The 18,671-nt window shown below is 37.7% G+C and overlaps 1 protein-coding gene across 2 annotated transcripts; it reads left to right on the top strand.

The window, feature by feature from the left end:
• Positions 1–12,585: 12,585 nt before the first annotated feature.
• On the top strand, positions 12,586–14,363 carry LOC104609008 (V-type proton ATPase subunit D-like). 2 transcript variants are annotated; one of them, XM_010275174.3, is made up of 2 exons: positions 12,586–12,808; positions 13,332–14,363. In XM_010275174.3, the coding sequence occupies exon 2, from the start codon at positions 13,346–13,348 to the stop codon at positions 14,129–14,131; it is 786 nt and encodes a 261-aa protein (XP_010273476.1). In that variant the 5' UTR covers positions 12,586–12,808; positions 13,332–13,345; the 3' UTR covers positions 14,132–14,363. The 2 variants fall into 2 exon arrangements, with proteins under 2 accessions (XP_010273476.1, XP_010273477.1); XM_010275175.3 differs by having other exon boundaries at positions 12,589–12,808; positions 13,303–14,363.
• The last annotated feature ends 4,308 nt before the right edge of the window (positions 14,364–18,671 follow it).

Genomic DNA, 18,671 nt, shown 5'->3' with positions numbered 1-18,671 from the left:
ATCAGGTAGTGTTTGATCATTATGGGCTGAGAGGTTAAGTGTAAGAGGCCATTAAGGGTTCATTTAAGTGTAAATGTTGGGCTCATATTGAGCCTATAGTTATGTGCTCAGGGGTTCATTGCGTTTAATAGTGAATTCGGCCAAGCCTTTTCATAGAGGCTGGGTTGAACCCCTGTGGACTTATGTAAGGTCATTATGGGGTCCCACGCCATACAAATCATGCCTAAGTTGGCCATGCAACAGCTTGGGTCATGAGCCTTTGAAGCAAATGGGCCTAAAGCCCAAAATTAATAAGATTAAGTTGTCACATAACAACGTAAGATATCATGTGCTCTTGATCGAATATGAGTTCGGAAATGGGTATGGAGCACCCATCCTCTTAAGAAGATAAGGCTTATCTCTTAATAGAGTCTAGATCCAAATTAGATTTGGATAATCTCCTAATTTGATTAGGAGAAGTGCTCCATAAAGAGATAAAAGAAGAAGAGGGTGAACTAGATTAAGAGACCACTCTTTCTTGTTCTCTCTTCTTATCTTTTGTCTTCCAATAAACCCTAGTTTGACCATAGCTATTTTGGGACTAATAGATATCAGTTTTCTTCTGATTTTTGCAAGAAAAATCTAGAGGAATTTCTTGCTCACCTTCCCCAGTTCGATCCAAGCAATTGGATTGCAATTTTGGTGAAAAATGTGTTGCTAAACTGGCTTCAAGAATACACTACATCATCTTCAGTGGAGGCTAGTTTTAAAACTGATTTAGGTGTGAACTTTCACTTTGGGATCTGCGTTTGTGGTATCTGTATTAGGTATACATCTCCCTCTTTGGTTGGTTTCAAATCTAATCCGGTTCAGTGCAAGACCAATCCTAAAAATGTAGTTTTTCAAAACATAGGGAATTTGATTCCCAGAAGGATTAGAAAATTTTTGAAATTTCGCCCAGCCATGTAGCATGGTTCGGCCATCCATATGATGGATCCTAACCCTTTCTTCAAAACTCGCATGTAATCATATGTGGGTGGTTTATGAAATAACATTTCCATGGGGGTCTTGCCATAAAAAATTGGAGTTGGGGTGTGATTTATTAGATAGGTTGTTGTAAGTATGCATTCACCCCAAAATCAAATTGGTAAATGTGTTTGGAAGCATAATTCATGACCACCTCAAGAAGATGGCGATGTTTTCTCTTAACAATGCCATTTTGCTAAGGTGTATCAATACAATTATGCTGATGAATGATGCCATGTGGCATAAAATTCTAGCATGGGTTTAGACAAGAATTTGGATCCATTGTTTTGATTTGTTTAACAGATGTATTAAACTAAGTAGAGATCATCTTATGAAAAAAAGTAAAGATAGTATATGTCTTAGATTTATACCACAACAAATACCCATGTACATCTACTGTAGTCATCAACAATATTGAGGAAAAAATGAGCTTCAAAATGAGAAGTTGTTCTATAACCACCCCATATGTCCATGTGTAGTAACTCATAGAGGAATCCCAAGAAGTGCTTAGTGGAAAGGGCAAGCAAGTTAGTATGGCCCGATGACATGTTTCACAACAAAACAAATGCCACTGTAAGATGGTGTAGATCTAGAAATGGTAGTGATGCGGGATGGAGAAGCATGACCCATTTGACAATGCCATAGAATGTAATCCAAATTAGAAGACACGACAATAGCTAGTGTGCTGGTTTTATTGAGGAAAAGACATTTAAGATAGTACACACCATGATGTAGTTTACCCAAACTAATCAACCTCTTGGAGACAAGGTCCTGTAACAAACAAAAACCAAAAGGAAAAACCATAGAACACCCCAACTTTGATGTGAGTTTAATGATAAACAACAAATGACGGTGGAAGTTTCGGATACACAACACTCCGTCAAGTAGAATATCTACTGATAGCTTAACCGAACCAAGATGGGCTACAGCCTTATAGGTATTGTGGATCCATTGGGTAGTTGAACAAATTTTTCACTAGCAATAGTGGTTTGATGTTAAGACAACACATCCAAGGTGGTGGTCATGTAATAATCTAACGCCACACTATCCAATATCCATTTTAAGGACGGAAAATAAAATGAGTTAGGAGACATACCAACAAAATTCATGGATGAAACAAGATATTTACAGCAATGACCATTGCATTCAACTACTTAGCACTTTTCCTTGGTGTGGCCATTACAATGATAGTGATCACATTGTGGTTGATTCCGGGAATCACTTGGATTCTTGGTTGTTTTACGGCTATAATGTTAGATCTGATTGAGTTAAAGGTATCATTCAATTCCATCAAGAATTGATAAAATTGATCCCATACTCTTTAGCCAAGATTTCTTTTCTTCCATTACAATTATTATAGATAGGGATCGAAGATAATGTGGCTAGCTCAAATTGGGATTTGCTCCTCATAGAACACACCTCACACCATGTATTGAGAATATCTCTCATGAATACTAATATACAAGTATCGGAGTATCCCTGATGTGTGGTTAGGATTGATGTGTTGTGAGGTTGGTGTAAAATATGCTACAACTAACTGGTTACCTTGTCTATCTAGAGAAAGATCTAGTTTGAGCTCATAAATTCTCAGAATGTTACTTGAAATAATCGATTAACTAAATTGCATCATATTTAGCGAGTTGTGTAAGTGTGCACAACACTCTTATGCAATTCTCACGCTATCAAGTTGAAGAGCCAAGCAATCACCATTGAGTTGCACTTAAGCCATGTTGTGATTTTAGGAGACTCTAAATTAGGTCATGGCGGTGTATTGTCGATGAATGCAAGCTTGTTCTTCGCTTGCAGAGTATTCCACATGACCCTCTACCATGTTAAATAGTTCTCTCTTATAAGTACACATGAGATGAGAATCATGGAAATGAAGGATCATTAATTCTTGGTTGGTATCATCGATCTTGTAAGGTTGTCAATGGAAAAACTACCGTGCACTCCTTCAAAAGCCATATCGGAGGGAAATCACCAAAAAAAAATAAGGAATTATCAACAAGAAACAAGGGATTTTTCAAGATAAGTAGAAGTTTAGTATGGCTCTAATACCATAACAAACTTTTGATGAAGCAATTGAAGAACCAATGATTCATTTATGAGCTTTTCGATACATATTTATAGAGAGAATGTAAACTGGCGTGGCATAACCCATGTGGGTCCTGATTCTTCAACCTTCAAGTATGAGAAAGAAGGCAAGTTATTGGGGCCTCAAAGGTTCGACTTTCTCAAGCCTAACTCCTAAGTTACCTTACCAAAAATCTTGGGGTCTGGGAACATAGAAGGTAGAACCAAAGTTTTAAAAGGCAAAGGCAGAGGTTAGGTGTAAGGTTCAAAGTACATTTTATATTCATATATACATATATATATATATATATATATATGTCGGTCTGCATCAACAACATACATATTGTGTTTGGTTTGAGTAATAGAAAAGTTGAGGTGTCGATTGGACTATATTTGGTCCAACCTGATCCAGTCCAATGTGAATCCACTTACAAATGGACTGGACCCAATCCTATCCAAATCCAATACAAACTAAATCCAATCCAATCCATTGGATCCAATCCAAATCGAATGAAATATCAAAAATTATATAAAAAGTCAGAACATATAAAAAATTACAAAAATATATTAAAATGAAGAAAATCTAAAAATTACAAAAGTATACCCTTTTGGCATTGAAAAAGCACTTTTGTAAAAGCACTTTTATGAAAGTACTTCGTAAAAGTACTTTTATAAAAGTACTTCCATAGAAGTGTTTTTATAAAATTACTTTCATATAAGTGCTTTTGTTAAAGTACTTGTGTAGAAGTACTTTTATAAAAGTGCTTTCGTAGAAGTGCTTTTATAAATGTACTTTCGTAAAAGTGCTTTTATAAAAGTACTTTCATAAAAGTGCTTTTGTAAAAGTACTTCCACAAAAGTTCTTTTGTAGAAGTGCTTTCATGTAAAAGTACTTTTATAAAAGTGCTTTCGTAAAAGTACTTTTGTAAAAGTGCTTTTATAAAACTGCTTCTGTAAAAGTGTTTTCATAAAAATACTTTTGTAAAATTACTTTTATAGAAGTGTTTTAGTAAAAGTGATTTTATGCCGGCTTCCGTTTTGATCGGTTTCAAATTGAACAAGGGTTTGGCCTCATGATCAGATTATTGGGAATTTGGCTTAGGTCCAATTCAGACCAATAAGAATATGGACCAATTTATTTTGCATTGGCCCAATCCAATAATTATAATGGACCATCCAAATTCGATTTGATAAGGTTTGGATCGGATTGGATCCGATCCAATACCGATCGATTGACACCCCTACTTGTGGAGGCCAAAGTCACTTGAGGGTTGAAATTCCATAGTCCAAAAAGATGGAATTCAAGCTTTGGAATTTGGCTTTTTGGGTGAAACAACTCTTGACTCTCTTGACTCACTCATAATTCTCGACTCTTAGAACCCCAAGCCCCAACCCTAAATATTAACCCTCATTGATTGATCTCTACCTCCTCCTCCTTTTCTATAATGGCTGAATCCTAATCCTTTTTCTCTAAGTTGTCATACATCAACCTTCTCTAACTTTGATGAACAGTGAGTCCCAAGTATGTCATCTTAAATCCCCTTTTCATCTATTTGATCCCATGTAATGTTGTTTTTGTATAAAAAATTAATTAATGTTTGAATCCCATTCGATTAAATCCCTTACAAATGTAACAATTTTCCCATGTTAAACCTCAATTTTTTTCTTCATTAAATACTATATAAATGCATCATGCTAAACCCCAATTTTCCCTTGTGAAACATTATTTGAATGCATCATTTCCTCATATTAAATACTTGTTTTCCCATTGTTAAATTTCCTTTCAATGGACTAAATGTATATAATTTAATCATCCAATATGTTGTAGTCAAAAACTAGCCAACAGATAAAAAGGAGAAAAGATGAGAGACTAAGATGAGCGGTTGAATCAAGTTGCTTCTAAAGACCTACAAAAGAGGAGAGTCCCAAGATATGTCTTCGGAGTGAGCTATCTAATGCTTAAGTTAGTGAACAAGGGATTGTCGAGCTGAGTCAAGGAGGCTACCGACGAGGAAAGCAAGGAATTAGGGAGCTAGAGAGTCTTGTATATTGCATACCTTTTTTTTTGAGGTCATACCTATACATAGGAGAGATGTCATGCTCATCAAAGAGTCCAAGTCCCATAAGGGAGATAATTATTGGGTCAAATAGGCAACTAGGCCAATTTGGATCATCAGAAGCTCTCCAATTCCTTCTAGAAAACATGGCAACACGAGCTTAGGTCATATGTATGGGACTCATCATTTACCCCCCCCCCCTTTCGAGACAAAAGGTGATCGTCTTGCTGCTCAGATAGTGGGAGGTTAGCTCGATCAAAGAAAGTAATACTATTGGATGACTAAGATGTCAGATTTGAGATCTATTACCATTCTATGGATAGGCAACCATTTCCTTGTATGATGTGTAGGCCATGCATGCCATCTTAGGGGTTACATTGCCTTAGCTTGTATAGTTGGCACAGGTGTTGGTCATTAATGCATCACTTCAACTTTAGAGGAATTTGACAGAGTGACCCATAGATCGAGGGATGCATGGCATTTGCTAGATTGGAGTAAAAATTTAACTATTAATGGCAACCCGATTTAAGCTGTTGAAGATCCTTTATAACGAGGAGTCCCAAGTGACTAGGATTTTGCCATTTGCTTTTGGATCTTGGAGAGAGTAGAGGGAGAGAGGTCGTATAGGAGTTTGGCTTGATACTAGTCAGTGCTCATTAACATCTAGGAGGTCAGTATGTCCTCATCTAGTAGATATGAGCATTTTGGCTCAGTGATGGAGTTGACTAGTAGCCAAAGCAATTCGATTAAAGAGACCGTCATGGACGTTAGGGAGACTAAGGCTTATAGTCATCTAGTTAGGGATGAGTTTTCTATCAAATTCAAGGCTGAGGAGGTTAAGTTTCGAAGACCGGTAGGGGATGAGGATCCTAAATTTGGTGTGGGGGCTGAGGAAGCAATACCAAGGCATGTTGCTCCTATGTCGGGAGCGAGGCTAAGGAGTCTGAGGACACCTTTGGGATTGGAACCTCAAGGCTTGTCATTTACATGGCTGAAGAGCTACCTAAGGAGGGTGCTTGGCTCATCAAGAATGCCTTAGGGTAGGGAGATGTGGTGAGGATACCAGTGACAGTATCATATACTTGAGGAGTTCGGGATGAGAGCACTAAGGAATAGACCTGCTAAGCCCTCATGGGTTGGTTGTGCACATACGAGGATAGTCTTAAGGTCAAGCTACGGTTCCCCATAAACAAGCAGGTGGCTTAAGTATTGATGGATCACTGAGTGACCCTTTTCTCAGCTCGTCCCGAACTTGATGAGGCTTCTTATATCTATAATCTACACGATTTGAATCTATTAGGGCAGTATGTCTACTAAGGTCTTAATTCCATACCCTTTTCTATGTTGAAGAATCATTATTAGTCTAAGGGGTGGTATTACTTTGTGTCGTGGAACAAGGGCACTCGGTTTTCAGGAGCTCCTTCTTCCAACCACATTTGGAATGAGTGATTTTTCTATGTGATTGATCCAGAGGCATGGAGGTTGTTGACGTGATGGTTGGCCCTTATGACTAACTTGAAGGACCCCAAGCTGGTCAAGGAAGAGCATAAGCTAGTTAAGATTGGGTTAAGTCGAGCAAAAGTAGGTGGGAACATGCCTTAAGCCAACCAAACTTGTGTTTGTACTAATGTTTGCTTTTACTTGATGCAAATATGGCTGATTGTCATGGACTGCTCGAGCAAGTGAGGAAGAGGAAGCACACTGAGATAAAGCCGAGGAGAGTGGTTCATATACTAATTTATCAATACTGAGTTAACACAATAATTAAGCAATGCTCCACTTCATTTGAAACATGGATGAAGAACAAGAGATAGGACTTAGAAAAGAAAACATCAAGGTGTATATGTATGTTTATATTAAGAGCTAGAGTTAAAAAACCAGGATATATACCTTGGCAACCATATCCTTTATTAAATGAAAAAAGTTTTTTAATTACAATTTTGAATGTGTCTTCCATGGTCTCTTTCTAGAATACAATATAGAGATAAGTTTGCAAATACATATATAAAAATTAATCCAAGGCAACAATGAACTCAAAAAGGATATATACTTGATTATTGAGCATTTCAACTAACAAAGAAAGAGCAAGTTTCTAAATTAAAGAATTAGAGTCATCCAAGACCTCAAGTAGACCAAGATTGTTGGGTTTGAAGAGAGAAAATGGAAATGAATGGCTGAGAAATGAGTTTGCTAGAGTGGGAAATTTAATTCACTATTAATTCCAACATGTACTAGAAAAATTAGAACAAGGTCGTAGCAAAACCTATGGGAATAGAGAAGTGAATATCCATTCCATAGAAATTATACTTTAAAAGATTTGTTCACAACTAATCCCATATATCTTTCAAACCGAGATAATCAAGAAGTATTGAATGGTCATAGTGTAACACTTGCCCTCAAAAGGTGAATGGTTATACTTTAAAAGATTTGATCACAATGGGTAAATAGGGGATTAGTAAACGCCCACAACACGGCCCTCAAAAGGTGCTTGCAATTCAACTAGTGATAGAGTTACGGCGACGACTGCAATATTCTTGTCGATAACTAATTAGGAATGAAACATGTTTTGGATTTTTATCAAATCCTCGACGACGGTTCAGGAATTGTGTCTGCTGATATAAGGAGGGACAATCTCTGCCTTCTATCTCTGACTTGTTAACAACAACAATGGTGATAGGGTTCAAATAAAAAAAGTGTGTTACGGTTTTGGCATGGTCATGACAAATGGTGTCATCCTTTTCCTTCGAATCACTTTGTTTCTAAATTTTAGATTTTGGTGGTTGGAAAGAAATCACAAATAGGGCATAAAGAGCACTATTAGGGTTTAATTTAGTAGAGGTAGAGATTCTTTTGGTTTTGCCATTGATGAATACTCCATGAGGCTTGAGGGGAGAAAGAGGTTTCTCTCTCTTTACACACCACTCTCTCGAATAAAGGTAGCCCATGATTATATTTTAATCATTACTAGTAGTATTTATTGTGGGCCCTTAACCTTTATCATTTTTGTCTTAATTTAAGAAACTATGCTGCCAACAATTTTATGACCGCTAGAAAGAAATTATGGAAACCGCCAGCTAAACCAAAAATTCTTGTAGTGGTGATCACTTTCATGGATGGGTTCTCGATGTGTGAGGCCAAGGTTGTTGAGTATTGTCTCGATCTTAATATCAGCTTTCTGAATGCCAAGGCCACCCTAGTGAAGTCTCCCTACTAAGGAGGTAGCAACACCAAGGACTGATGGCGTGCCCCAATTCAATATGATTCATCTTTCTTCTTGTCTTGTAGTGGGCTTGCACGCTTGTGAAATTTTATTGTTGTATCTTTTTATGCTTTGTAAGCCTTGAGAGTTTGAGGCCACTTTTTGAAAGTAATAGAAGTTTTTGTTATAAATCGAGCTCTTTTGACTACAAATCTCACATTCCTAAGTTTTTTTATGTGATAACTAAGGTGTTTTGTCCAAGGCCGTTACAACTACACATGATCAAAGGCCAAGTTGGCCTGATTGAGCAAACTTGCTAAAGTGGCTTGTCTGGGGCCTTTGCAAGTCAAGACAAGTTGATGGTCAGGATGATTTGATTCTTCAATGCATTTGTGTTCTGCTAAGCTAACCTACACGAGGTCTTTTCTGTTTAAGTTGTTCAATTCCTCAATTGAACCTTTCAGCCCTTTTGGGAAAACTAGGTAGCTTATACTAGTGATTGGGTCTTGGCCTATTGGTGCAACTAGTGTGTTAGTAGAGTCCAACTCAATGACTTAATTGATTGATCGTCATTCCTATCAAGCCTAACTCGGTTAGGCCTTTAGGTAAGCCACACTAGGTGGTGGCTTGGTCGTCATGATAGCTTGGTCAATATGACTAGGGGAAACCGCCTCATTGCTCCCTTGAGTGGCCTCAACCATTCAATTCATTGGTTGAATTTTCTACCCCATAAAGCTTACGTGGGTTTATACTGGTAATCAAACCTTGGCTTGTCAACATGACTAGTTAATTTACAAAGTTTGATTCAACGACTTCATTGCTCAACCATTGTTCCTTGCCAAGTCTAGCTTGGTTAGATCCTTCGAGGCTTGGGGCCTAGTTGTCTTGCTTGTAAAGAAAGATATTTGGAATGAAAATTAAATTTCATTAAGACTTATACAAAGCTTCTTCATGCTTCCAAGATGCGAGCTTTGATTCTTGACGTTGGCTTTAGGGTTGTACATGGGTTAGTTTGGTTCAATTTTTCTTAGTTGTGCCAACTGAACCAATGTTGTTAGCTTGATAATTAAGCAAACTAAAACATGCCAACAAACTACTAAAACTGATTTAAACATTTGTTTTGTATTTGGCCAATTTAATCGGTTAATCGACTATATATGTTTTTTTTTTTACATTGATTACATATTACCCCTTCTATTTTTACGAACAAACTAGGTAATTGCTCATCATTACATTTTTTTCATTGTTTTCTTATAGAAAATTTAATGTAGTGTAATTTATCCCATAATAAAAGTATGATGGGCTCAAAATCATGTGTTAAATTGATTCATCCAATGGTGAACATTTAAGTTGGGAAAACTTACAATATTACAATAATTATAAGTCTAAAACAATAGACCTATGCCTTATCTTTTTGATCGGTCAAAATCAAAAGGGATAAGTAGACTGCACTCCACCTCAGAATTCTGAATTCCATTGTTGACCTATAACAATTCAAAATTTCAAACACCTTCATCCTAAACACCAATATCTTCCCATGTATTGGCATCGATTCCAAATTGACACCTACCCCAATTGTACGGTGGAGCTAAGAATTCTGGGGGAGGACTGAACATTCAATGAAACCATAACCAACCAACTCATTTGAGAAACTGTCCAACTTAGGTCGAGTTGGGCTGGTTTTTATCATTTCATGAACAACCCTAGTTGGCTTGTTTTCAGGCTTAGGTGCTCATCTCTTAGTCATGTCTTTCTTGTGTTGTACCCAATTTCATTTTTGAGTTCCTAATGATCCTCAGTGGTGTGTCCACGACTTTAGTAGAATTTGCAATATTCATCCTAATTTCCTTGGTTGCATTTGAGCTTGTGAGGCCACCTAAGAAAAGGTTTGTCTTGGACTTCCAACATGATATGTGTTTGAAAGACATTTAAAGGGGGTGTAATAGTCGTAACTTGGAACCTTCAAGGTCCAGTTGAGGTCATTAGCCCAGGACCCTTTGTGTCTGCAAAGTCTGTTATTGATCGTGTTGGACTTTTGAATGATGAGATCAGTTACTTGAGACCCGAGTATCATGATCTGCTCGATTCCCATTAGCAATGGCAATCTATTGCAGTCAAAATCTGACTAACATATAAAGATGAGGAAAGAGGATAAACTAAGATGTGCAATTGAACTGAACTGCTTATAAAGACCTACAAAATGGGAGAATCTTGAGGTATATTCGTGAGATGAGCTCTTTGAAATAAGTAAGGCTGCATTTGGAAATGATGCAAATAAGTGGTGAATGAAAATATGTAGAGTGTAAAACAGTTCATATAAATTGCAAAGTTGGGTTAGTTTTGCAATGACAAATTTACCTTCTTACCAAACAGACTTTTAACTGTAATGGATGCAAACGTAAATTTCAATAAAGCATATGCTTTTTTTATCAAAAGCCCATTTGAATGCAAATTTACTTCTTTTTTTTATTGATGTACTTTTACATCTTATTATCAATGTAAATATGCATTGGTTTGTCATTTGTCAATGCATAAATGTAATGTTGCCAATAACACAAGCAAAACTGAACCACAGTGCAAATTTACCCTAAACCGGAATTTACACTCCATTTGCATCGTTTCCAAGCACAGCCTAAAGGGTTGTCATGCCGAGCCTAGGAGGTTAGTCAACGAGAAAAGGAAGGAAACAAGGAGTTAGAAAGTATTGTCCATTGTTTACCATTTTGTCCGAGAAAATTGAATCTAGGAGAAATGTAATGCTCATCAAAGAATCCTAATCATGTAAGTAGATGTCTAGGTCACGCAAATTCGAGTCATTGGAAACTCTCTTATTCATTCTAAAACATGTGTAGCATTTCCCCATGTATGAATGTATTTAGGGGTGAGCAAAAACAAAAAAAAAAATCGAAAAACTGAACCAACCGAAATCGAACAAAAAAATCGGTTAACCAAATCGGTCGATTCAGTTTCGGTTTGGTGTTTTTAAAAAACCGAAGATACCGGTTCAGTTTCGGTTAACCAATATAAAAAACTGGTAGTTAACCGAATCGACTGGTATACGTGTTTTTCTATATATTTTCTATATATTTATGTATTATATTTTATATATTATAAATTAATAAATATGTATTATATATAAATATATATTTATAATATATTATATATTATTTATTATTTAAAAGATAATATTTATAATTTTTTATTATATTTTTATAATATATATTATAAAAACTAAAAAACCAAAAAACCGACAAACCAAACCAATGATTAACCGAAACGGTCAACCGGTTAATGACTAGTTTTGGTTCGATTCCAGTTACCAATTTTCCAAAAATCAGTACTACTGGTTCAGTTAAAAAAAAGGCCCACGGTTTGGTTACCCAAACCGTGAGCACCCCTAGATGGACCAAGCCCTAACCCCAAGCACATTTACTTCTTTTATGCAAGTCTATCACATGAGACCGGATCTGCTCCTCACACTTGGCGCCTGTGAGGCGCCTCACACGCGCATCCTATCATTCATTGGGAACATCTCCCGTTCTTATTAGTTATTATTCACGGGAGATGTTCCTAATGCACGGTGGATGTGCGTGTGAGACGCTCATTTGTGAAGAGCATATCCCATCACCTATCACATGCCCATCTCATTATTTAGTGACGTATAACCAGATAAATTATGAGTTCAAATCAGTCCCCCCACAACGTCTTACAGCACATCCCCACCATGTATTGGAAACATTTCATAATGATGACATCATCATTTCTAGTATTGTCATTGAGAGGATATGCTGTGTCTGTGAGACGTTGTGGGGGGCAATCTTATGGGGCTGATTTGGTCTCACATCAAAGGACTTTTACATACACGTGGCATTACTATATTAGTTAAAATGAGATGTAGAATTTGTGCTTAATAATTTATGAAACCAAATCAGCCCCCAAAACGTCCCACAGCACATCTATTGGACTCAATGACAACACCCATTTTGTGCTTTTTTTTAATTAGAGAAACATAAACCAATTTTACAGAGCGATAAAACATAACTGCTATTTCAACGACAACGAGTCGACGAGGGCGATTCATCAGTTGTCAAAACACAGGCAAAAATCAGACACTCTCAAAGGTCCATCAGAATAGCGAGATCCAACGGTTCCAATCTACTACCTGCAGCTGCTATCTATTCAGTCTTTCGAGTAGGACCCACTTCAACGACGATCCACGATCTATATATTCCCTTCCCGCCACTCTTTTATAACACCCGTGTCCCAATTACTCTTTCTTTCACTGTCTTCCAACTTCCCAGATGGTTCCTAGCTAGCTCTAGCTGGGAGTCTGGGACCCAGCTTCCAAACACGCAACTGCGAATCGAGTTATCGAGCCAGTTTCCATCTCGAGACGAGACCCGTGCATTCATCGTTCCATTCTTCTCAGATCACGAATCACGATCAAAAGCTTCCTGTTCCTGAACAAGATCAGGTACAATCACGAACCCGTTTCTATCTCTCTCCTGCTTTATCTATCTTTTAATGTTTAGGGTTCCTAGAATCGTGAATCTGTAGGGTTGTTGATTTCGAGATTCATAGACTTTAAACAGATCGATATCTTAGATAAACTTCTAAAATTTATATAGCAGCAGATTGATGGATCAGAGAAAATCGTTTCAGAATTTAGGTGTAGAGTTAGCTTCTTAAGAAAAAACAGTGCGCCCCTGCTTTACCTTGAAGAAGAGAAGAAGGAAAAGGGATTCTTGTTTCAAGTATTTTAGTTCTCTTTGGAATTCCATAATTCTGGAATTTAGGAATTCCGTACCTTTTAGGTCAGCCGGAATTGTTTCCTGAGATTCCGGAAGGGTTAGATTATTTCCAAAATTTTGGGGATTTTAGTTAGATCTTCGGTAAGATGAACGATTAGTGTTTCTTTTCCTTTCTTTGCTTTCTTTCTTCTGATGGTGTTCTCGAGATTTTTCCCAGTTGTCCAAGTTGTCATTTTTCATGCACAGATCAAGCCTCGAAGATGTCGGGCCAAAGCCAGCGCCTGAATGTGGTTCCCACTGTTACAATGCTTGGAGCCATGAAGGCTCGCCTTGTTGGCGCAACGCGGGGTCACGCTCTACTGAAGAAGAAGAGTGATGCCTTGACCGTGCAGTTCCGCTCCATCCTTAAGAAGATCGTCTCTACTAAGGAATCCATGGGAGAGATCATGAAGTCCTCCGCCTTTGCATTAACTGAAGCCAAGTATGTTGCTGGAGAGAATATCAAACACACTGTTCTTGAGAATGTCAAGAATGCGTCTCTGAAAGTTCGATCCCGGCAAGAGAACGTTGCTGGCGTCAAGCTCCCCAAGTTTGATTACTTCACTGAAGGTGAGACAAAAAATGATCTAACTGGGCTAGCCCGGGGTGGACAGCAGATTCAACTATGTCGTGCTGCTTATGTCAAAGCGATTGAGGTCCTTGTTGAGCTTGCGTCGCTGCAGACGTCGTTCTTGACGCTTGATGAGGCGATCAAGACTACGAACCGTAGGGTTAATGCTCTGGAGAATGTTGTGAAGCCGAGGTTGGAGAACACAATAAGTTACATCAAGGGGGAGCTGGACGAGCTTGAGAGGGAAGACTTCTTTAGATTGAAGAAGATACAGGGTTACAAGAAGAGGGAGATCGAGAGGCAGAGGGCAGCGGCTAAGCAGTATGCAGAGGAGCAGTTTGCGGAGAAAGTTTCCCTGCAGAGAGGGATTTCAGTAAATTCTGCACACAACTTGTTGTTTGCAGCAAATGAGAAGGATGAAGATATAATTTTCTGATTTAGAGGTTAGTTTCTTCGTTGTTTTGGTTTCACTGTTTGCTTATCCAGAAAAAGTCTTTCAATGATTTTGATGGATAATACTATTTTCTGAATAAGAGAGTTTGATGTCTTCTTATGTCCGAACCTTTTTGTACAGTAATTTGTGATTAGATATTTATCTATCCAAGAACTTTAGAACAATGAGTTCTGCTCTTATACAATAATAATTTTTTTGTCACCTATTATTTAAACAATCTCGTGTTAGTTTCAATAATATTCTGAGCCTTGAGAGATTTGAGTGGAAATTGAGACTCATAATTTTCAAGATTATTGACTGGAATGATTAAGTGAATACTGATTTATCAAATGGGTTCTGCTATTGTTCTTGACTAAATAAACCATGAGTTCTTGAAATATGTCACTAAGGTAAGACAAGTTTTATTCCCTCTTCATTTTCCGGACAATGTCGTCATACTTATATTTATATTTTAATGTTCTATTCGTCTCATGAGACTTCCCTGAGGGTGATTTATTTGCATGCTTTAGTAAAGAACTGTCACTGTGGTTGGGGAGAAAGTAAGGCTAAGAATTGGGGATTTGCATTGGTAGTAGTCTTATGATTAAATGGTCTTCTGTTATGCTTCCCATGTAATTTTTAGGGCCAGAATTAGATATTTTCCATGTTTCCATGTTGGCATGATCTTGTAATGGTGTTGTCTTCCATGTTCATATGATTTTGTCATTTTTTGCATGGAGTGCATGCTTTCTCTCTTTGATCAATACAGGGCATTTTATGGTGTGTCAGAAACCATAATCAACCTTAGGTTAGATTGGCAAATATGAAATTTCCTTCTCTATTACTTTATTTGTCTTTTTGTAGAATTTCTAAGGAATTTGTTCCTCATGTTTCTTAAGTATTCCTTTCCTCCCTATCCTCACCGATTTTATTTATACCCTGCAATTAGTTGTTGAACAGCTGTTTCAGGACAAGCATAAAGATGCATTATAATAGTATGTTCTCCAATAAATGGTGCAAAGATGAATTTCTAATTTAAATGGTGAATCTTTTACATAATGGTCCTTGTTCTCCAATCGTTCATTGACTTCCAAGTTCCAAGGCGCCTTGCATGAAGTCCTTATCCCCACAGTATAACCACCAAATAAGTCAAATTACAGTCTTTTGTAATGTACGCTTGTGCAAAGAGTTGGAATGCTGAGTTGAGCTGAGTTTATGCCTCTTAATTTTTCAAAAAACAATTCCCCTGATATGCATGGGCTAAGCTTTTCTTTACTTGGGAATTCCTGTTTATTCTTTTAGTTTGGATTTTTCTGTATGTTCTTTGGTTGGACTTCTTGCTTTTCTCTTACATCTATGTCATCCATCTACATTTCTGCTCTATTCATGTCCAAAACTTCCTTTTGTCGTTTTTTTTTTTATTTCTATCTTTTTCCTCCGAACTTTTCTTGCAACAAAGAACATAAGTTCTTGAGTGAAAAAATTTGCTTTGTTCTATCAAGTTCCCATATTTGTTTCTTGAATATTTTCAAACCAATTTGAATTTGAACTCTAGATAGAAGGTTTGTAGTACTTAGAATGCTTTTGTTTGATAAAAATTTCAAGGATAAAGTACAAAAAACTGTCCTGTACTTTGGGGTAGCGACACTTAGCTCCCCAAACTTTTATTTGCAACACTCTGTTCTCACCGTTAGCATTCTGTCAGTTTTGAACTTTTATGAGACCATTTTGCTCTCTCCTTTATTGCATCTCCAAAACCCAAGTTTTGAACTCTTCCTATCTTCTATTTTGCGTACATCCTGACTCCTGAGCCTAAGTACTGGTCACTATGTACTTCCTCGGCAGTGACAGGTGACCTACTGCTTTCAACTCTCCATAACTCGGGTTTTGGAGATGCAATAGAGGGGGCAAAATTGTCTCATTAAAATTCATAACTGACAGAATGCTAATGGTGGGAGCAGAGTGTTAGGATCTGAAAGCACTTGATATCTCTGTTGCAAATGAAAGTCCGGGGACCTAAGTGTCACTACCCCCAAAATACAGGATAGATCTCTGTATTTTATCCAAATTTTAACGTATACTATCCATTAACCTAGAAAGTATATGAGCTTGAGCTCTGGTAAGTGGTAACATATTTTTAGTGCTGCTACTTTAGGGTTTCTATATAAAAGCATAATCTCTATATATAATTAAAAAAGAAAAGAAATTTGCTGGTGGATTTTAGTGAGCTAATTAGAGTTGTGGACCTTGCGGTCGGAGTTATAGGAGGGTTATAGAATTTGATGCCTCTCCTTGTTGAAAGTCAACTATGCTTATGTGAGTGCATTAGTTGAACGGTGTAAATAGGGTTTCCTCGTATCAAAATAGTCTATTGGTGTTGCATCTTATACGGGTTACTGATGTTCTGCTTTATATTTGATGCTGTTTGTTTTGGCAATTTTGTCACGAGTAATACTGTCTGTATATTCTGATCATTGTTTTTGGTTGTACATCGCACCATTAGTCTATTTGACCTCCATGTATGCTCTATTCTTGCTTTAGCAGGGACAGCATTCAACAAATATTTTCTGAAAACATGGGGACGTAACTATTAAAACCATGGGAACTCGGGCTTCATATTATTCCTTGTGAAATTTTAATTGGATGATGAAGGGCCAATATTCAGATGTAATCTGTTATCTCTGAACAGAATGCATTGTAAACTTCAATTGCTTGCCAACTCTCGTTAAGCAGCACATGTTTGATTCGGAAGGGGATTTCCTCAAGTCCTTTAACTGAAGAAGATTTTTTTTTTTTTTATCAGTAAAAAAATATTGATGAAAATTTAGGAGTTACGAGAGCTTGGGTGTAAATTCCGCCCCAAAACAACAAAAGATTACAGATTTGCCCAAAACATTTGCTGACTTCCAGCCCTTTGTTTAGTCAAAGAATCTGCTATTCCATTTGTTGGTCCATGAGATTGATTACTTGAGAAACCCCTTCTACCTCTAGATTGTCGAAGCCCAATTGTTTCTCAAGCCTTAACCCCTACAGTAGACTAACCAGTTCTACTGTCAATGCATCACCTAGGGATGATAATTTTCCCCATCCTCGATGGGGATCTGACTGCCCTGACTCGATGGGGGTTGGGGATGGGGATTAATAGGAATGCCCGATCGGGGCTGGGGTTGGGATGGGGATTGAGGTCCTTGCCCCGTTTCGACCTTGATTATATATTTATATATATTTAAATGTTATTTATATTAAACATATATTATTTATATATATATATATCAAAACATATTTAAAACATTATTTATAATTTAAAATTTTTATTTATTTTAAGTAAGTTTATTTTCAAAAAAATACTATTATCTAAAAAAATTGGGGGATTTGGGTCCCAGTGGGGAACCCATCCCTGTCGGGAATCCGGGGGATGGAGGACAAATTTTATCCCCGGCGAGGATTAAGGACTGGGATGGGGGTTAGTTTCAGAATCGGGGGTGGGAACGGAAAATATGATCCCCGCCCTGAACCCGACACCTTACTCCAAGGATCCTTTAACTGAAGAATATTACAAGTTTATTTTGGCTCATTGGCTTTCAGGGAAAGTTTTCATTAGGAATATTTCCTAGCTCAGAACTCTCCACTCAATCAGGTAGATTATAGGGATTTCACTCATAATGCATCCTTTCCACAAATCTCCAGTCTAATATTTGCAGCTGAAAGATCATAGACTGCAGTTATGGAAAATGTTAAATTGTGGCGGAAAAAGTAACGAGTCTTGTCGTCTTAGCCATCAATTCTCAGCTTATGATGCATTGAATTAATGAATGTGCAAGAGGTTCTTCTACTGATATGTAGCCCAAAATCAGGTATATGATTAGCAGATTAGAATAGGCTGGGTAGGGTTTAAGCTCAACCCATGTCCAATTGGGGCCTAAGGGGCCTAAGTCTAAACCGAGCCTCCTGATATGTCCAACCTGCAATGAAATTTGATGCAATTGGGCCCAACTGAAATTTGACATAACATGTTTGTATACTGAAAAATGTGTATGTATTATATGTATGTATATATTTATTTATATGTATGAACCAAAAAAAAACATGTGTATGTGTGCATGCAAAAAATGTCTTTGTATGTTTCTATGGAAATGGTTAGGCTGGGCTTGAGTTCGGATAAGGTCCAGTAAGGTTCAGGTTAGGCTCGGACCACCTAAGGGCTAGGCTTGGGTCAAGCCCAAAAAATAAAAAAGTCTGAACTTTTGGGTGTAGGCCCAATCCGAAGACAAAAAATCCAAGCCCAACCTATATAACAGTGTGGATCGAGTCGTTTTGGGCTTGGGTTGGAAGTTGGGCCTCCCAATTGTGTAGAAAATAGTTAGATAGCCCGTAATGTTTATGGGGTGAGGACTAGACCTGTTCATGGGCCGGGTAGCCCGACGGGCCAGCCTGGCCCGGCTCGGTCCCCGGACGGGATTGAGCATGTATTTTAGCCCGCGGGCTTGACCTCGGGCCTAAAAGCCTGAGCCCGACTATTTTATGGGCCGGGCTCGGGATTTGT

This window comes from Nelumbo nucifera, chromosome 3 (genome assembly GCF_055504915.1).
Source record: "Nelumbo nucifera cultivar China Antique chromosome 3, China Antique-T2T, whole genome shotgun sequence".
NCBI lineage: Eukaryota > Viridiplantae > Streptophyta > Magnoliopsida > Proteales > Nelumbonaceae > Nelumbo > Nelumbo nucifera.
The sequence above is the reverse complement of the archived record's forward strand: the minus strand, read 5'-3'. Positions and strand labels throughout refer to the sequence as shown.